The 17872-nt window shown below is 31.0% G+C and overlaps 3 protein-coding genes across 3 annotated transcripts; 1 reads left to right on the plus strand and 2 right to left on the minus strand.

Moving 5' to 3' along the window:
• Window positions 1–530: 530 nt before the first annotated feature.
• Window positions 531–7676, minus strand: LOTGIDRAFT_160712 (hypothetical protein; the record flags this gene model as incomplete). Its single annotated transcript, XM_009055917.1, has 5 exons — window positions 531–1267; window positions 1463–1728; window positions 2059–2319; window positions 2681–2851; window positions 7372–7676. 5 exons carry the CDS (start codon window positions 7674–7676, stop codon window positions 531–533), a joined length of 1740 nt encoding a protein of 579 aa, XP_009054165.1.
• Window positions 7677–10731: 3055 nt separating this feature from the next.
• On the plus strand, window positions 10732–12497 carry LOTGIDRAFT_74287 (hypothetical protein; the record flags this gene model as incomplete). Its single annotated transcript, XM_009055894.1, has 3 exons — window positions 10732–11182; window positions 11947–12104; window positions 12429–12497. Coding segments are annotated over 3 exons (678 nt in total), but the record flags the coding sequence as incomplete, so codon positions are not given.
• A 2277-nt stretch (window positions 12498–14774) lies between these two features.
• Window positions 14775–15134, minus strand: LOTGIDRAFT_117436 (hypothetical protein; the record flags this gene model as incomplete). Its single annotated transcript, XM_009055918.1, has 1 exon — window positions 14775–15134. A coding segment is annotated over one exon (360 nt), but the record flags the coding sequence as incomplete, so codon positions are not given.
• Between the last annotated feature and the right edge of the window lie 2738 nt (window positions 15135–17872).

A 17872-nucleotide genomic window follows, 5' to 3' on the forward strand; every position in this document is an offset into this window, starting at 1 on the left:
AATAATGCGACGTGATTATATTTCCATGGTGGCGCTCGATTGTTGAGTTGAACAGTTTCCGTCTGTGCCAATTTTGGACTAATCGTACGTCACATTCAAAATTTCTTTCTCCGCCATTTAGAATTCTGTTTAGGCCCACTAATTTTCGGGAAACTCTTTTTTTATTGAACGTCTGGTTGATTCCATGAATCCATGAATCCATGTGTCCTGGCAAAATTTCTCTCATTGTACACTGCGCGGCCTTGCCATTGCACATGGAAGAGAAAGTAGGACGTAAAACTCCATATCATTTCATTTTTACGAATCCAATCAGGCAGAACTCTAAAATTCCCCACCCCCATTTAGATATTTAGGGCATGACACGCGCTTAGACTGAACTTCAACCAGTCATCCGAACACAATTTAATGCAATTAAAAAAGTCAACCTCAGATACTTTTAAGTGGTAAACTCTAATTTATTAGTCGAAAAATAAATATATGTTCAAAATATATAAATCGTTTAAAATGATATTTTATATTTATAAAATAGATCAAACACTGTAAATACGAAAATTAAACGCAAGAAATATCATCAAAATTATAGACCATGCTGACTGAGGTGTGAACAGTTTACATCCGGTGCCGCACACATTTATTTCTTCTTGTGGTTCAGGTATAACAAGATTGCGAGTAAACACAGTCTTTGTATGTGTATCAAAGTTTGGAATATACACGCTTTCTATTTTATCCTCAGTAAACGACGAATTGAAAATGGCCAAGCAGGGTCCCTTTGTTCGAAAAATGTCCATATGAGTAAAGTACCACATTGAACCAGGAACGGATTCAAGGATGAAAACATCTTTAGTGAAGGTGGGATGCATGATAAAGTTTCCATAAGATCCGTACTTCAAATGCAGAAATTCTGATTCATTTCTAAGAATTCGTAAATCGCCTAATGCCAAATGTCTAAATTCGCCAATATATGAATCCAAGGGACGTTGCGGCTCGGCAGACTTGTGGACTGTGGGTGATGGTGTTGCGTTTTCTAGTTTTGTCAGGTGCTCGGTCATATCGTCCATTATTTTACATACACTTCGGGCATTGAACCACGGAGCACCATGAATTAACATGTCCAAAGCGAAGATATTGATGAGAGATTTGGCAGCGTATGCTTTCAGGCTGTTGTCACCAACTATAGCTGTATGGACACCAACTGCTCGTCCTGGGATAATTGAGTACTGACTTTCATAACCTGGTAAATCACCACCTTGTGTAAAAGTTGGGTAACCTGCAATATATATTAGGGTAGGTCATAAAATAAATTGCAATTTTAGACCTAGAGGATGGGATACTAGGAGTGCAAAGCTACTGCCTTTGGTCAACTCACGTGTTTCATCGGGCAGGCAGTGTTCATATAAGTGTCAAACACTTGATGGACTCTTCCCTGTTGACTTCAAGCAATCCAAAATCTTAATGATCTTACCTCTATAATGACCTTTTATCCAGCCCAATGTATTAGAATCTTTGGTATAAGATACTTGTATATCAGGTTGCTCAAACCCACGAGATCTAGGACCAGCGTCCTCAGTTCGAAACATCCAAGGCTCAAACAGTTGACCCAATATCTTTTTATCCATAACCTCACGCCCGTCTGTATTTAATCCATCTTCTAAATTGAAGAGAAGCCACTTGGCCATATCATTTGCAGACAGACATAAAGCTGTTCCTGCACCAATAACTTCAAATCCTCTATGAGAAAAAAAGATATCAAAGTTTAAACATTATGCTGATGGTTTTTGATAAAGCATCTTGGGGGCAGTCTTCTCAGAATTGTTACAAAATATTTCTAAAGTTATTATTTTGAAGTATGTCATATTCAAAAGTGATAAAGAAATGTAATTTATTCAGTGTTTTCATCATCTTGTGCTTGGTTTGAAACAGATTCTAATTGTTATATTCATTTATAATATTATATCTGCAATTTTACTCAATATTATCTATGTGTGAATATTTATTTGTGAGTAAAAATTTTCAAGATAAAAAAAAAGAACGGAAAGTATGTTCTATTTGTTGACTTACTTCAGTGCCGAGAATGGTATAGAATATGGATTTCTATTGTAAGACATCACAGGACCAGCAAAATCATTAGTCAGTCGTTCTTCTAGACTGAGGAATAATGGTCTGGTTATTCCAATAGGCTCAAGTACGTGTTTTCTAAGTAGCTTTTCAAATGTATCGTCACCAATATCCCTTATAACTTCTTCAACCAAGACAAATAAAAGATCACTCTGGATAAATTTTTCTCTAAAATTGGCTATTTCTGGTGTAAATCTTATGTTTCTAAAAATGGAATTAAGAAGATTTGTATCATTATCAGAGAAACTATACTATCATAATTCATGAGTTTAGTTAAGTGCATTGCTTCATATTTAAAAACAAAGTATGTAGAAGCGTTGAATGCCCCGGTATAAAATCCACATTACATCATGAATGTTTATTACCTCCTTCCCTAATTCGAGTTTTACTTACTAAAGTGAAGCCCGGTAGAAATATGTATTAGTTTCAGACGATGTTTGATACCCACACAAGTTCTGTGTACGTCTTTTGTTTACATTTGGCCAATTGTACGTACATCTATTTTGGTGTTGTCTTTAACAATACCTCTGCACAGGGCTGTAAAATGTAAAAACAAAATACTTACGATATTAGTCTATATCTACCCATTGCTCTAGCAATTGGAATAATGTCTAAATTACCATATCCAGTTCTCATTGCTAAGATGTCTTTCAGGTTGATATTTTTAGTTCTATGAGTGTCTTGAAATCGAACCCAAATTCCAAGAATTTCAGTGATCGGTGTCTCCCATGTGTAACTGAAAAAAATAATCAAATTCCCTTAAACTCTACAACATAAATTATGGTCGTCACTGTATAAATACAACTTTACAATTGCGTAAGCTATGATTCATATTCAACTTTAAAATCGTATAAGTTGTAATACACATTAAACAGCACAATATGTGTATGTAATTTTACATATTAAAAAGCACAATATGTGTATATTATTGTACATAATATATAACTTTACACACAAATTAAACAGCACAGTATGTTTAAGTTATAGTACGTATTGCACTTTACAATCTGTGTAAGTTAGTGTACAAATTAAACAGCACCATATGTTTAAGTTATTGTACATGAAATTGAACTTTACAATCTGTGTAAGTTAATGTACACATTAAACAGCACAATACGTGTACGTTATTGTACAAATTAAATAGTTTTAATATAGTTAAATATATTATATTCAAATTATAGTACAAATTAAACAGCACAATATGTTTAAGTCATTGTACGTATTAACAGCACAATTTGTGTAAGTTATTGTACACATTACACAGCACAATGTGTGCAAGTTATTGTACATATTAAACTCTACAATTTGTAAGTTATTGTACGTATTAAACTCTGCAATCTGTGTAAGTTATTGTTCAAATTAAACAGCACAATATTTGTAAGTTATTGTACATATTAAACTATACAATATAGAAGTTATTGTACAAATCAAACAGCATAATATTGTAGTTCTTATACGTATTAAAACCTGTAAGTTATTGAACAAATTATAAAGTACAATTATATGTGTACGTTATTTTACGTATTATACTTTACAATATGTGCAAGTTATTGTGCAAATTGATTTTTATGATTAAACAAACCGTGAAAAACTTATCAGACGACTGTGGTTCAAATCATGAACCAAATGCAGTAAGATAAACTATATTAATGGTAGATTTAGCTTACATATGTCCAGATAATTCTAGATAAATAAAGAGACTGTGCCATTTGAAAAGCTATTTGTAATTCGGACACATTTGGCGGTGAAAAAAGTCTCAAATCGTGTCTTTTTACATTTATCTGCCTTCTATTGAAAAACTAAATGCCATATTTCAAACATAGCATCAAAACGTCTATCATGTTTGACAGATGTTTAATGTTGAGGCATTCATTATTTACTACAATATAGTTTCTAGTTAATAAAATATGTTCTAAAGGTGCACTCGCACATTAGTTTACCAGTTGCGATTACCAATGCGTATGGTTGCGAATAATGAAAGTGGTCATAAGTTCCGAACGTGACCCCTATATTCATTCGCAACCATACGCAACTGGTGATCGCTATGGTGTGAAGACTACTTTAATTATATCTAATATGGCTGATCAATGTATGGTTTGGTCGAGCACTTTCTTTAGCAGGCTTTAATAGGTCATTGCGCCTTGGAAAATTTAGCACTCTGTCAAACTATGTGAATCTTTCGGGTTAAAGGTCAATCGTTAAGAATTCTAAGATGAGTTTCTAGCCTAGGATCAAATTTGATTGAGCTCATGTGTTTGGGTTTATAGTAAAAGTTACTACGTCAAGCTGTCTAAACATGGCGGTTTCAAGATGGCTGACATTATTGGCGGTAAAGGTCAGAGAAATAACAACGGATGTTGAAAAAATCTGTTAACTCTTTACTTTGGTATTTTCTTGAATATTATAAAGGTTGGTTTACAGTTCATATTCATCAACCTCCTATCAAACTCTCAGATAAAATCTCTACTATCAGACCTTACACACGGAACAAGCCAGTCTATGACAGCGTTTTACTATCAATATTCAAACATTGACACAAGAACACGTTTTGCTGTATTGGAACCATGATAGTTGAAACAAATGTAATCGAAATTGGTTATCTCGAATGGGAAACGTAGATTGACTTTTTGACTTGTTGAAATCTTGGAACTATTGAAAAAAATGTGAAATTTTATTTTTTAAATTTTGGTTTTAACAAAAAAAAACCCAAAAAATGGAACTGTTCTTTAGTGTTAAACATGAAATTTCCAAACATTTTTCGCCCTTGGAATTTCTAAAATATTATTTTATTGATAACTATTTTAATGTGTTTTTTTTTTCTATATATCTCAGAGTATCTTAACATTCAAACGCCGATAATTCTTTACACACATGGATGTGCAGGCTCACATTTCGACGGTGAGCAGTGAACGCTATTACTAATTGGCTTAGCTAAATAATTCCCGTTTCTGAGACTTAGTTACAATTGGTATGAAAATGGCGCACCTAAAACACTATGAGCCGTATGCTGCGGTCGAACTTTAGTCGTATACTTTACTCAAAGTGGAGCTTAAGTCAGACTTTATGTATGCTGCGCTCGATCTTTGATGTAAGTCATGCTTTACTCGAGTGTTTTGTGGACAAAACTAAAGTAAAGTCTAAGGTAGGGTGGTAGCAGACTTTAGCCGTACTTTATATACGTTTGCGATTGAAATTGTGGCAATGGAAGATTATTTCAACCAATTACACCAAATTATAGATATTTACCATGTGGAGAGGAGATTTAAAGACCGCTTCAGATTTCCGAAGGATGCCGTTCTGCATATTTTTGAAATGATTTCTGGTACAACACGTACAATATAATCATATATTTTTGAAAAATTCAAAAACGTATCAATCACCTTTTCTATTAACAAATATATTCGAAATTAAATTATAATTCTTTGAGTTGGTTTTCCGTAAATACACAGAGGTAGTTAAACTTAGCAAAGATAAGTTTAAGTTGAAGCCATGCATACCGAAATGAATTAGTTACAAAGTCGAACTCAGGCGAAACTTTACAAAGTCTGACTTTACCCGAAGTCTGACTTAGCGTTAAGTTCGAGCGCAGCATACGGCCCTTAAATTCAGACAACACTTCTTAAGTTTATACGGGTCATTCGCCCTTTAAACTGTGTTTTGATCAGTGTTTCTTCAGACATCCTAAGAAAATATTAAAGGAAGTCAGTAAAGAAATGGTGTAGAAATAATAGACAGGTGTCAAGTAATGTAGACCAATATTGTTCAAATGTCAATGGTCTTTTATAGTAAAATTATTTAGGAAGGAAGTATTGCATTCATGCAAATATCCATTAAAATAACGATGATTGCTCGATAACAAAAATTGTAATGCAAAAAGCAAAAAATGTAAAATACGTAAATAAAGAGGGAGGAGGGGGATGTGGTCAAGCTTGAAAATATGGAAGGATTGTTCATAAACCATGTCTCTTTTTGGTACAGAGATATATAAAATTTTTGAAGACAGTGTAAATCCATTCTTGGTTTATCCATTAAGGTTAATAGAGGTTAATCCATGTTTGCCTATACATGTATTTTCATTTGCTTTTTAAAGAATATTTCAATTATCAAAAAGAATTTCGCCCTAACGTTCAGTTTTAACTCTGCTTATAGACTATTATGATAATTATTTCAAAATACTACACGTAGATCGTCACATACTGCACCTTTAAATCATGATTCTTGATCAGAATTTAGAGTATTATCATACTAAAAAGGACAGTTTTTGAATTTAAGCATAACTTTGTGTAATTGTTAATTATTATCAAACTTATGAGCCCTATCGAAAATCAAAAAATATTCAATATGTGATATTGCCCCTTTTCTTTGAGACACGTTCTTGTTCCTCCAAATGTTTTTGATAGCATTATCAGTTATTGCAGAATTTTGTCGAGACTGATAAATTCTTTTTGATCGCGCTATTGAAGTACCTTTTCGCAATTCGGTAATATCAGAAAATACATGCTTGCAATTAGTATGACTTATGACTCTTCAAACTTTGATGATGGGTTTCCTTATTTTTAGTGTCAAATTAAGCAAACTATTTGATTAATTAGGCTTTCTAATGAATTATCGTGTATTCTTAATTATATCATTATGTTCTTATTGAATATAATTAAGAGTTTTAACCATTCATAAATGTCCATGTATATGTACAGTCTGGATAAACAAAAAAATGCATTTTTGACCTTTCTTGATCGGTCATTCATTGGGATTCTGCTGGTAATTCTCTTCCAATTTAGCTAATTATGAATTAATTATGTGAGGCAAATTGGTATTTTTCAAAGTAATCATGAAAATAAGGGGAGAATCCATCTTTAACATATCTAAAGTTTTCTTGTATAACACTCGTGTAACCACAATATAAAATAAATATTATGCCTAAGGATCATTTAATGCTGGTGGTAGTGTTCTTCCAAAAATCCTAATAGAAACCAAGTTGCAATTAGGAGGATGCTTGGTATGCCTATAATTATGACACTAAACGTGAGATCATGGGTCTTTTAATCAGACAATCTGAACCGAATTTATAAGGTCAACATTTCATCAGTTTGGGTTAAAGGACTTTTTGCGTCTATTTTTGGCTTAGCAGCTGATGGAAGAAGATATAATCTACGCACCATTTTTCAGAATAACCACCGGACGTCTGGCTACGTAGGACAAATGGACTAATTGGGTGACGCCAGATTCCAACAACAGGCTTCTTAAGAAAACACTTACTTTTTCTGATTTGCAAGGAGTTTAGCCAAAAGTGTTGCTGTAAAGGTTTGGGTGCCAGCTCCAAGACAGAAAGCAGTATCACTTCCGGTTTTGATATTCGTGTTTTGGTTAGCTGTTCCATAACCATTAGTATAAGCAACTTCACCATTAGAAACTAGGGCTAAACTAGCTGCTGGTATCCGAGCACATCGCATCACCTCAGTCATAAACTGATCCATACGAATTGCCTCGGGTTGAGACAGTCTACTTCTTACTCCAATGATAAAAGTGCCCAAAACGAGCATGAAAATACAATTTATATCCATGATAAACGATTAATATATTTTCGACACTGTATTCACATTGGTTGTATTTAATGCCTTCCTGTCTTTGAATGGTACAACAATAAAACAATGAATTGTTGCCGCCTGTTTTGTATTTTTGGCACCATTTGTCATGGACTGGAATATATCACGTGATACCATCAGGAATTTGATCTGGAATGATTTACAGATCATGAAATAAAATATCAACATATGTTCACCTCGGGCAGCGTCATTACCGTTTATCATATTGTATTGTTTCTTTAAATAACAAATAATGTAACATCATCTTCATATTAGAAGATATAGCGCAATAAACATGAATAATGTATCTTATAGTTTTCTATGGGTGTCAGACATAATCAATGTATAACCTTCAGCATTTCGATTCCCTATAGGCACATTTTCTGTTTGATGTAGAGCTTTATTGAGACTCTCGTTGGATTTTCCACTGAATACAATTAATTTTTAATGAAAAAATAAATGATTTAACATATGAAAATACAAAAATATCTTCGAGTCAATAATTTCCAAAACATTTCAATTAAACTTATTGCATAAATGAATTATCCCGCATGTATTAGTACAAGAATAAATCAACTTAATTACTTTAGTTAATATCCATATCAGTATGCCATATCATTTAATTGATAAGAAAAAAAAACCGAATTATATACAAATTCAATATACCGACTCCGAATAGGAGAATTCGATGTACATTGTGGAATTATCAAATGGTAGAACAAATCGGGAATACAATACACCCGGTAGTGTAACGAATACGAAATTAACCGAACTTGTTCGTCCTCGTCGAATCAAAGTTATGCATGAGAACTATAAGTTATATCTTCACCAGCACCGTTAGCCTACCAAAAATTCGATTTATTTATATAAATAATTAAGATACCCAGTTGATTCTTTCTTCTTGTATAAGATAAGGATAATGATGAATATTGATATGTTAAAAAAGAATGAAAAAAAAAGCATGAAATAAATAAAATCTTATTTTATGATATGTAAAATAACTATTCCGCTCGTAATTTAGTTTAAAGACTTACATTAAAACTCTCTACATCGTTGGATTGTTAAAGTAATGAATTACAGAGTAAGCTAGCCTAAATATTATTTTTATTCCCCCAATAGGACACTTCGGAATATATATGTTATCCAATGTTTTCACAGGGGTCTAAGTGATCATCTATTGAAATTCAAATTATTTTTCTTCAATTGTTAACCACAAAGAATGATTACTTAATTTCATCAAAGCTATGTTTGTTATACAAGTAATTATGTATAGTACATGATGATAAAAGTCTCTACTGGTAAGATCTAACAGTGCCTATTATAGCAGTGTCACTCTACTTGAAGTACAATTCAGGTTTTAAAGTGCTCTCCAGTTTTTATTATATTAATATTTATCGGTTGAAAAATACGATTTGAAATCAGTATGTTAACCCCCATGGCATAGGAAAATTCGCGATTGACCTGTAGTTCTATGCAAGAAAAGTAGCCTAGGCTACGTAGTTTTTTATGTCCCCATGACAGAGTCCAATGGGCCAAAGAGATACTAGGAGACGGACATGTTTATCTTTACCGAATTTACCTTATTCAATTTAATCTTATTTAAGATTTTTCGATTATAAAAGCGTCTTAGAAAAAAGATAGGGCTTGAATTCTGGTGCATTTAGGCCGGTCTATATCCTGTCCCTAGTCCGTTTTAAATCTGAAAAAAAAACTATCTTTATTCCATTTCCAATCCGTAATAACATCAAAATAGGATTGATTGTCCGAAATCTCTTATTTTCCCAAGTGGCCTTTCTTATCTCATTAACAATCACTATCAAAACAATTTGTATGGGCAAATAGGTTATGATGTTTTATCAATGTGGACTCATTAACACCTGATTTATTGATTAGTGTGACTGACAGAATGTAGTTGCCATAAAATAAAAAGATACGATTAGCACAAATTGTCCAGATTTATACAGGACTGTTTCGGGTTATTTTACTTTCAAGATGGCTGAATTACCATGATTGTCAACAAATATTTAGCTGGTGTCAAGTGAAGGGAATTCTGTGGTCCATGGTAACTCTTGTTTGTGATTTACTTTACTCTTTTGCATTTATAATACTACGGTTAAATGCTTATGAAAGCCTAAGTCTACTGAAGTGAATTTGATACAAAAATGATCTGCGAAATCAAATGTGAACTAAACACTGTGATTGTGGTCAGAACGTTATGATAGACTCACATTCTTGTTAGTAAATTAACTTTAACCAATTAATTTGAAAATAGTGTGAAATAGGCGTAGTAAATGAAGGTGCCAAGTGTAAGGCTGTAAGCCTGTGTCATAATGCCTTAACATGATATGATATGGCATGACTACAAACTACAATAAATATAGGCTATAGGTTTTAAAAATCTCATAGTGTTTCTTCCATAGTTTGTTTTAGCTTCCATAGAGATAGTAACTTGAGTATTTACAGATGATTACCATGAGTCTTGGAATCCTTGGTACTAGTAATTAGAAAAACTCCAAATTGACATTTATGATTTTTTCAGAATGTATTGAATAATTATCATTCTTCATTACAACCCCAGCCAAATTAAACGCTAAGATTAGCTTTAATTTACCTACTGTTCTTTGGAGCTCATATAATAAATTCAATTTGACATTTTGATAAATGTAATACTAATGATTCCAACTTCTAGAGCCTTTTTTTTTTTTAATGATACTGGTGTTTTCTGTATTTTTAGGTGTATGAAGAAATCAAAATTCATGATATATAGTTCCAAATTGACAACAACATGGAGGTACATCATTATAATGATCATCCCTCAAAATTTCGGATGACCTCAGATATGATAATTGGGGGAAGGTCAACATTTGATGAAGTGTTTCTGCCAATTTCTGATTCTAGCTGTTTAAAAACTCAAAATCGAGAACTCAAAAATTTTGCACAACAGGTAGAAGAATGTCACGACAGCCATTGTAATGTATCAAATAATTCAGCATTGGAAAGTCTCCTTCCAGGCAATAAACAGGAATCAGAAAAATCAACACGTTGTTACCATGCCTCCATAACATCAGTGATTGTAATGGCACTGATTTTAATGCTGGTTATATTTGGTCATAACTATATTCGAATTGTGTTAACATGGATTGAGAGTCAGGATGTGGAAGTAGGATGTGTTATATTTTTAATTCTTTATATAATTGTGTCTTTCCCTATAGCGTGGGGTTATGTGTTATTAATGATTGCCGCAGGATATTTATATGGTGTTATATATGGACCGATTGTCGTTGTTTGTTGTGCTTTTGTTGGTTTATTTATTTCAAATCTTGTGATGAGAACATTATGTCGTAATTGTTTCATAGCCAAATTCTACAATGAAAAAGTTGCGTCCCTGATTCGTGTGATTGAGAGTGACCAAGGGTTTAAAGTGATAGCGTTGAGTAGGTTAACTCCTATACCCTTTGGTTTACAGAATGGCCTATTTGCTGTGAGTATTACTATCATATATATTGATGTAATGATGTCATCAACTCCCCATCATGTCCAAAGGACACCACTTTTGACTGTTAGAATTACTTAGCCATTCTCTCTTACAATGTGAGTCCTTCATTCTTGTTGATTGTCGTGGATCCAGTGAAAAAATTTGAGTTTCCAATTGAACTGGATTTGTAAAATATTCAAACTATAAAGATCATTGGTAGGCATAGTTCAAACAAAGACGCTAATTTTTGTACAAATATTTTTAGCAGTTAAGTCAACTAACTTCCCAATAGTATCATGATGACATATTCCCATGATTGACAAATACTTTTAAATCAATAAACTTATTTCCCTAGTTCTGATTTATTTGAGCTTGAAGTTAAATGTATTTCATAGATTTTTAAGGCATATTGTTATATAAGAATCAATTTGATAATGACCTTTTTTTGCAGTATTAGTAACATAAATGGCCTATTGACATATTTCTGTAAGCAGTACCAATAGGACATAAATTTTGTGAAGCCTCATTTAAAAACAGGAATAATTTCTGAATCATGTGCAAATTCACAGCTCTTACTTCACAGCTGAAGTTATGACATTTTTCTCCACCTTAAAAGTATCGGTACAAATTCATTCATTCATTTCAATTTTTAAATAAACAATTACACTGCAACAGAAACATATTTTACAAGAAGATTCTCCTGGTTTACTAATCAAACTTTTCGATTTTTCGATTGTTGGATAATTTCCATAAACATTGTATATTTTCAGTTAGCTGATATAAATATATGTAAATATTGTGCAGCATCATTAGTGGGATTACTACCAATGGCTGTTTTAAATTGTTATATGGGATCAACTTTGAGGTCTATGGATGCAGTATTAACTGATGAATCTAGTCAAGTTACAGCATATTTAGTTCTTGGTGGTCAGGTAAGAAATGAAGCATTCTGTATTATCATTTGCCTACTACATGGGTTTTCAACTTTTTAGGTTTACTCTTTAGCTTTCCCTACAATCTGTTTCATGTCTGATTTTACTACTAAGCACATCCTTTCAAAATTACCCCCAAGCTGAAAAAAATATGAAGTAATAATATTACCAAATATGAACTCTCTAGAAGGATGCCTAATTCACAAATCAAGTCACAGGGTGTTCAAGAAGAGTGAATGTGCCCTGCCAGTAGTCTTGTGAATTCAACTTTTTTGACAACATTGTCAGTAAATTGTATATCCATATTTGCTAATTTGTTTCCAGATTGCAGTTACTATTGGTTTACTTTGGTTTGTAATTCGGAAGGCCAGAGTGGAATTGAAGAAAACAGTTGAAAGTTTAAACCCAGTGTCAAAATTACAGGACTTTCATATCAATATTGATGGTGATCAACTTTCTACCTGAGACTCTAAATTGGTAGAACTATTAACTTATTAGTTTATTTTAAACTTAAATACCAAGGACCAAATTCTTGAAAACTTACCTTTAAATGATTTTAGCATTCCAGTGTTATTTGATTGGTCTATCAGTTTTAAACTGAATTTAAAGCTAGAGTTATTAACCAATCAAATCGCTGTATTTATGAAATTTTGATTTTAGTTTTGAAATCTATGTGAATTAGAACAAAAGGTACAGTACTTTGATTGTATATTCCAGTCATGTCTGATGGAAGGACTATTGGGGTCTTGTAATTTATTGCCCATTGAAATGAGAGAAAATTTTGAATTGACATCCCTGTGTAATACTCATATCTTATTCAATCTGTTTTCACTGACAAGTTACAAAAACATGGTTTGATTGATTCATTGAGCCATGTATACATATCAATGAGCTTTTTGTGTGCTCTGAATTTTCATTAGTTTAGAATTAGATTCAGAGCACTATTCAGAAGGTTAGAAATCTGTTATTTCATTACATTAGTTAACTTAAAATTCAATTTTTATTATTATATTAGATATTGGGAACTAAACTGAATTAAGAACTATAAACATATTTTTATCCTGTACACTGTATTTTAGAACACAGATGTCTCACTTTTTAAAATTGTATTGAAATTAAATGGGATGCATATTCTGCCTTTGCATATATTTGTTCAAAAATTTTTCGTAAAAAGTGAATTGTACAAATTGAATAAATATTGAATATAAGTTGGTCTATTTTAAACCTCTTGGGGTATACAAAGCACTAGACGTGAAATTATAATACATTTGATTTCTAAATGGCTTGTTCTGTAGGTATTTACTATGTCAGTAAACCTACAATCTAGTCCATAGCTGTTACATGATTTGAAAAATCAATTTCACAAAGTTTGTTTTTTGCTATGTTATGCATTCTATATTCTTACTTCGGGTTTGTTTAAAGAATAGATATTTTATAATAGAATTGTCGTGCATCAATATTTCTAGGTCAGTAGAATATTCAACCAAGCAAATTCTCTATTCATATAAGATTTATTTATCATTTTAGAGTAATTTTGCATCGCCGATCAATTTCAGTCTTTGTTTTTGATTGGTTGCACAAATTATGATAAATTTATTATTTATGGATGACGAGTAGGATTACCTTCAGGAAAAACCCCCAAAAATCATCTTTTTCTTAATTTTAATCAGATGGATTATTACCTTAAATAATGTATTTTTTATTTTGAAATATAGACATATTAAATCAACCTAAAACATCTTGTTACTCAAGTATATGATGCAGACACAAGAACAAGTATTTCTTGTAGAACTTCAGTAAGGACGCAGGGTGAAATTGGTCAGATGACTGAAGATCAAAACAGCATGAAACTCTGAGTTACAAAATGTTTTTTTTTTTAATACTTCTATATTTCCATGTTGTTCTACAATTGATATATTGAACACCATTTAAACAGTAAAGATATTTTGTTATTATGTCTTTTTTTATTTATATTAAAATGAATTTGTGTAATTTCATTTGGAATACTGTCATACTATGAAAGATTTCAGGTCTTAATGTTGTATAAGTTAAAGATCATAGAAAATATTTATTGTTTATTACTGTTTTAAGATCTAATTGGCACAGTTGTAAAACATGCACACAATATATTGGAATATATATCAATGTTCCATAGACATAGCAACAAGAACAAAAAAATTGCTGACTGGTCATATTGTTAACAAATGAGATAGCAATGATGCATTATGTAAAGACATGGTCAACTAAGGTGACAAAAAATTATAGGGCCATATGCTTTCACAAATCCTTGATTCATTTGCCTAATCAGGTACAGAAAAGTAAGACATAAACTCCATACATTTCATATTTCATTTGTTTGATTTTATTGGTACATTAAATGTCTTATGTAATACTCAGAAACAGACATATAACAAGTAATATAACTGAACAATGAATAGGCACTAATTTGGTTATACAAGTTACCAAGTATATAATGAGAGTTAATGAATAATTCATTAGATTGATTATTATATAGCAGGTGTTTAATTAGGGTATATTATTATATTAAACTACCAATTACCATGATTACAATAGTATCTACTGAAAAGGGCATGATTATCTTGTAGATATTACAAATCCTTTTTTGTATTAATTGCAATATGGCTTATTGAGCAATTTCATAAATTTTCTTCAATGAGATTGGACAGTTTCTGAAATTCTCTTTAAATTTGATTGAACAATGTTCTCAATTTTCTTTAAATTTGATTGAACAATGTTCTCAATTTTCTTTAAATTTGATTGAACAATGTTCTCAATTTTCTTTAAATTTGATTGAACATTGCTCTCAATTTTCTTTAAATTTGATTGAACAATGTTCTCAATTTTCTTTAAATTTGATTGAACAATGTTCTCAATTTTCTTTAAATTTGATTGAACAATGTTCTCAATTTTCTTTAAATTTGATTGAACAATGCTCTCAATTTTCTTCAAATTTGATTGAACAATGTTCTCAATTTTCTTTAAATTTGATTGAACAATGTTCTCAATTTTCTTTAAATTTGATTGAACATTGCTCTCAATTTTCTTTAAATGAGATTGAATTATTTCCTAAATTTTCTTCAAATATAATAGAACAATTTCCTTAATTTTGATGGAAAGATACATGTACATATAATAATATAATCTTTAAAAACAAACCGTTGTACATATACTTGGTGCAAAGAAATATGTAAATATTGTTTCATTCTATGAATTATGTAACATTTGGTTAGTTACAACATTAGATGGGAACCTATAACTTAGTTTTTATATTCACTCTGTGACTGACTCATGTTAGAAAACTATGTATTATTGGAAGAATAGTTATTCTTTATCTTTCAATAATATAAAAAAAAATATGAAAGTGATTTTGTAGAGGTCTATTATAGACATAAATAGATATAATAGTGTTAACAGCTATTCTGTAGCTCATCAAGCAATCTTGATTAATTCAATTGAACAATGACATAGTTAATGCAATGGATCATTAGTGAAAGGAATAATAGTTGATAGATGCTTCAAGTTGTCTTTAGTGTTATGCAATTAACATTTTACTGTTGCTTTGAAAATTGTTTAAAGGAATACTATCTATCAGGATAACCAAAAATTGAAATGTTTAAAATTTAAAATTTGTAAATTTTATTCATCAGTGGTCTTACATGATGTCAAAACTTTACGACAGAATCCCTCTATAATCCAATAAATCTATAAAACTAAGAAATAATCCATTAAACTAAGTAATTTTGAAACATGCTTAAAAGCATTTTTAAATAATTGATTTATCGTTTTATATAGAGATTTTATTCTTTAGTCATGGCACCTGGTAAGTCTAACTGATGAATATATACTTTTATTAACCAAATTTGATACTTTAAATTTTATGTCTAGGTTAAGAAGAAGTAGTATTCCTTTAAGATTGTGATCTTTGTTAGTGAATTTAAACAGTCATAAAGCCAAAATGATTGATAGCCGTCCTTCAAAAACAATGAAATATTTCCATGCCTTCATGTGTAGAATTTGTTATTTTGAATTTTGTTTGGTTTAGTGAAAATCAAATCTCAAATCCACATAATATTCAATACAGGTCAAGGTTGTAGGTTAAATAAGCCGTAGGAGAAAGAATTTTTTTTTTCAACTTAGTGATCTTTGGCATTCCAATCTCACTATCATGGTTTAAAGATTTTAAGCATAATTTTGGAAAGAAAACTCTGTGCTTTATCAGTTTTATAAGACAGAATTTTTTTCTTTGGCATTCTGATCTCACCAACATGGTTTAACCTTTTAAACACGATTTAAAAACCTCTGTGCTCTACGCATTTACAATTTAAACATTCTTTGATCAAAGATTTTAATTTTTTAACTAGTTTGTCACGCTTACGTGTAGTGTTTTGTGAGTTTAAAAAGGTAATTATCATTGCATGTTACATTTCTTATGAATAGAAATCTAAGTTTGTAATTTTAATGCAGTTATAGATCCTTCCTTGTTAGTTGCCAAACTGAATCTGTATTTCTCTATTAATTTTCAATATTTCAAGATTTGATCTGCCTTGGTAAGATTTTAACACACTGAATAGAAATTTTATTTGTAAATTTATTATTTATCAAACCGTATATTGTGTGCTTCTTTACTTATGCCTATTTCTGTAAAGATATGTAAGATTTTCTTGGTCCTTGCCTAGTTTATATTTAGTATTTATTATCGTTGGGGCCAAAAAGGTGCATATTTAGAGAGCTCGAGCTAGTACTACTAATATGTATTATTATTTATATATTAGAAAACCTTACATGTAGCAGACCTGTAGGCCAGTTATCGCCTTCCAATATTCTTTAATACGGGTTAATAAGACCATCTCAAAATCCATACTTGTGATACCATGCAGTACAATAAATGATACTTTATTCAGATGATTCCACTATATAATCAACATTGATTTCTGTGACTTTGCGCAAAAGAACAATGTCTTTCTGGTTGTTCCAGCATTTTTGTGCTATATCTTGTTCTAAAAAAATGTTAGCTCATCCTCGTTGCATTCATACCAGTGCATTTTATTTTGAGGTATTTTAACTGACTTAAAGGGGCATTCCGATTTTTTTGTAAAGCATTTTCATTATCAAAAATGTAAATTATACATGAAAATATTTCTAAAGTATGCTATATATATCTATGTATCTACTTGATCAAACTGAATTTGTTTTAAAAGGGTAAATTAAAAACAGAGAATACTAATTGTTAATTAAGCAGTTTAACCTAGTTTTGGGGTTTGGCTTTATAATGGCTTGATATTATAAGTTAAAACCTTTGGAATATGAAGGAGAGGTTTATTTTACTTACAGTAATTTTCTAACAGCTTCCAAAAAACATAATTTAAAAACTTTATGTAATGTTTTAAAATATTTTTGGCAATAACAAATTAATGGCTGGATTTTTTTTAGTTAATACTCTCAGATACGTTGAGGGACACATTTCTATAGATTTTGGTGTATAGTTTTCACTAACTAAAGCAACAAAATTTTTTGACTTGCAAAAGAAGCGGAATGTTCATTACCAATAAAACTACTTAAAATATTATGGACTTCTCACATTTGTTTTGAATCGTCCTTGAGAGTTCAAGAATATCTTTTGTCGATTTTACATGATACATAGTTATATATTATATATCTATTTGGGTCAGTTTCATTCTTATTTTATATGTCTTCTGTGATATTCATTATTTTCAGCTNAATATTTTTTTGTTTGAAATATTGTTTTG

This window comes from Lottia gigantea, assembly GCF_000327385.1.
Source record: "Lottia gigantea unplaced genomic scaffold LOTGIsca_26, whole genome shotgun sequence".
NCBI classification, from domain to species: domain Eukaryota; kingdom Metazoa; phylum Mollusca; class Gastropoda; family Lottiidae; genus Lottia; species Lottia gigantea.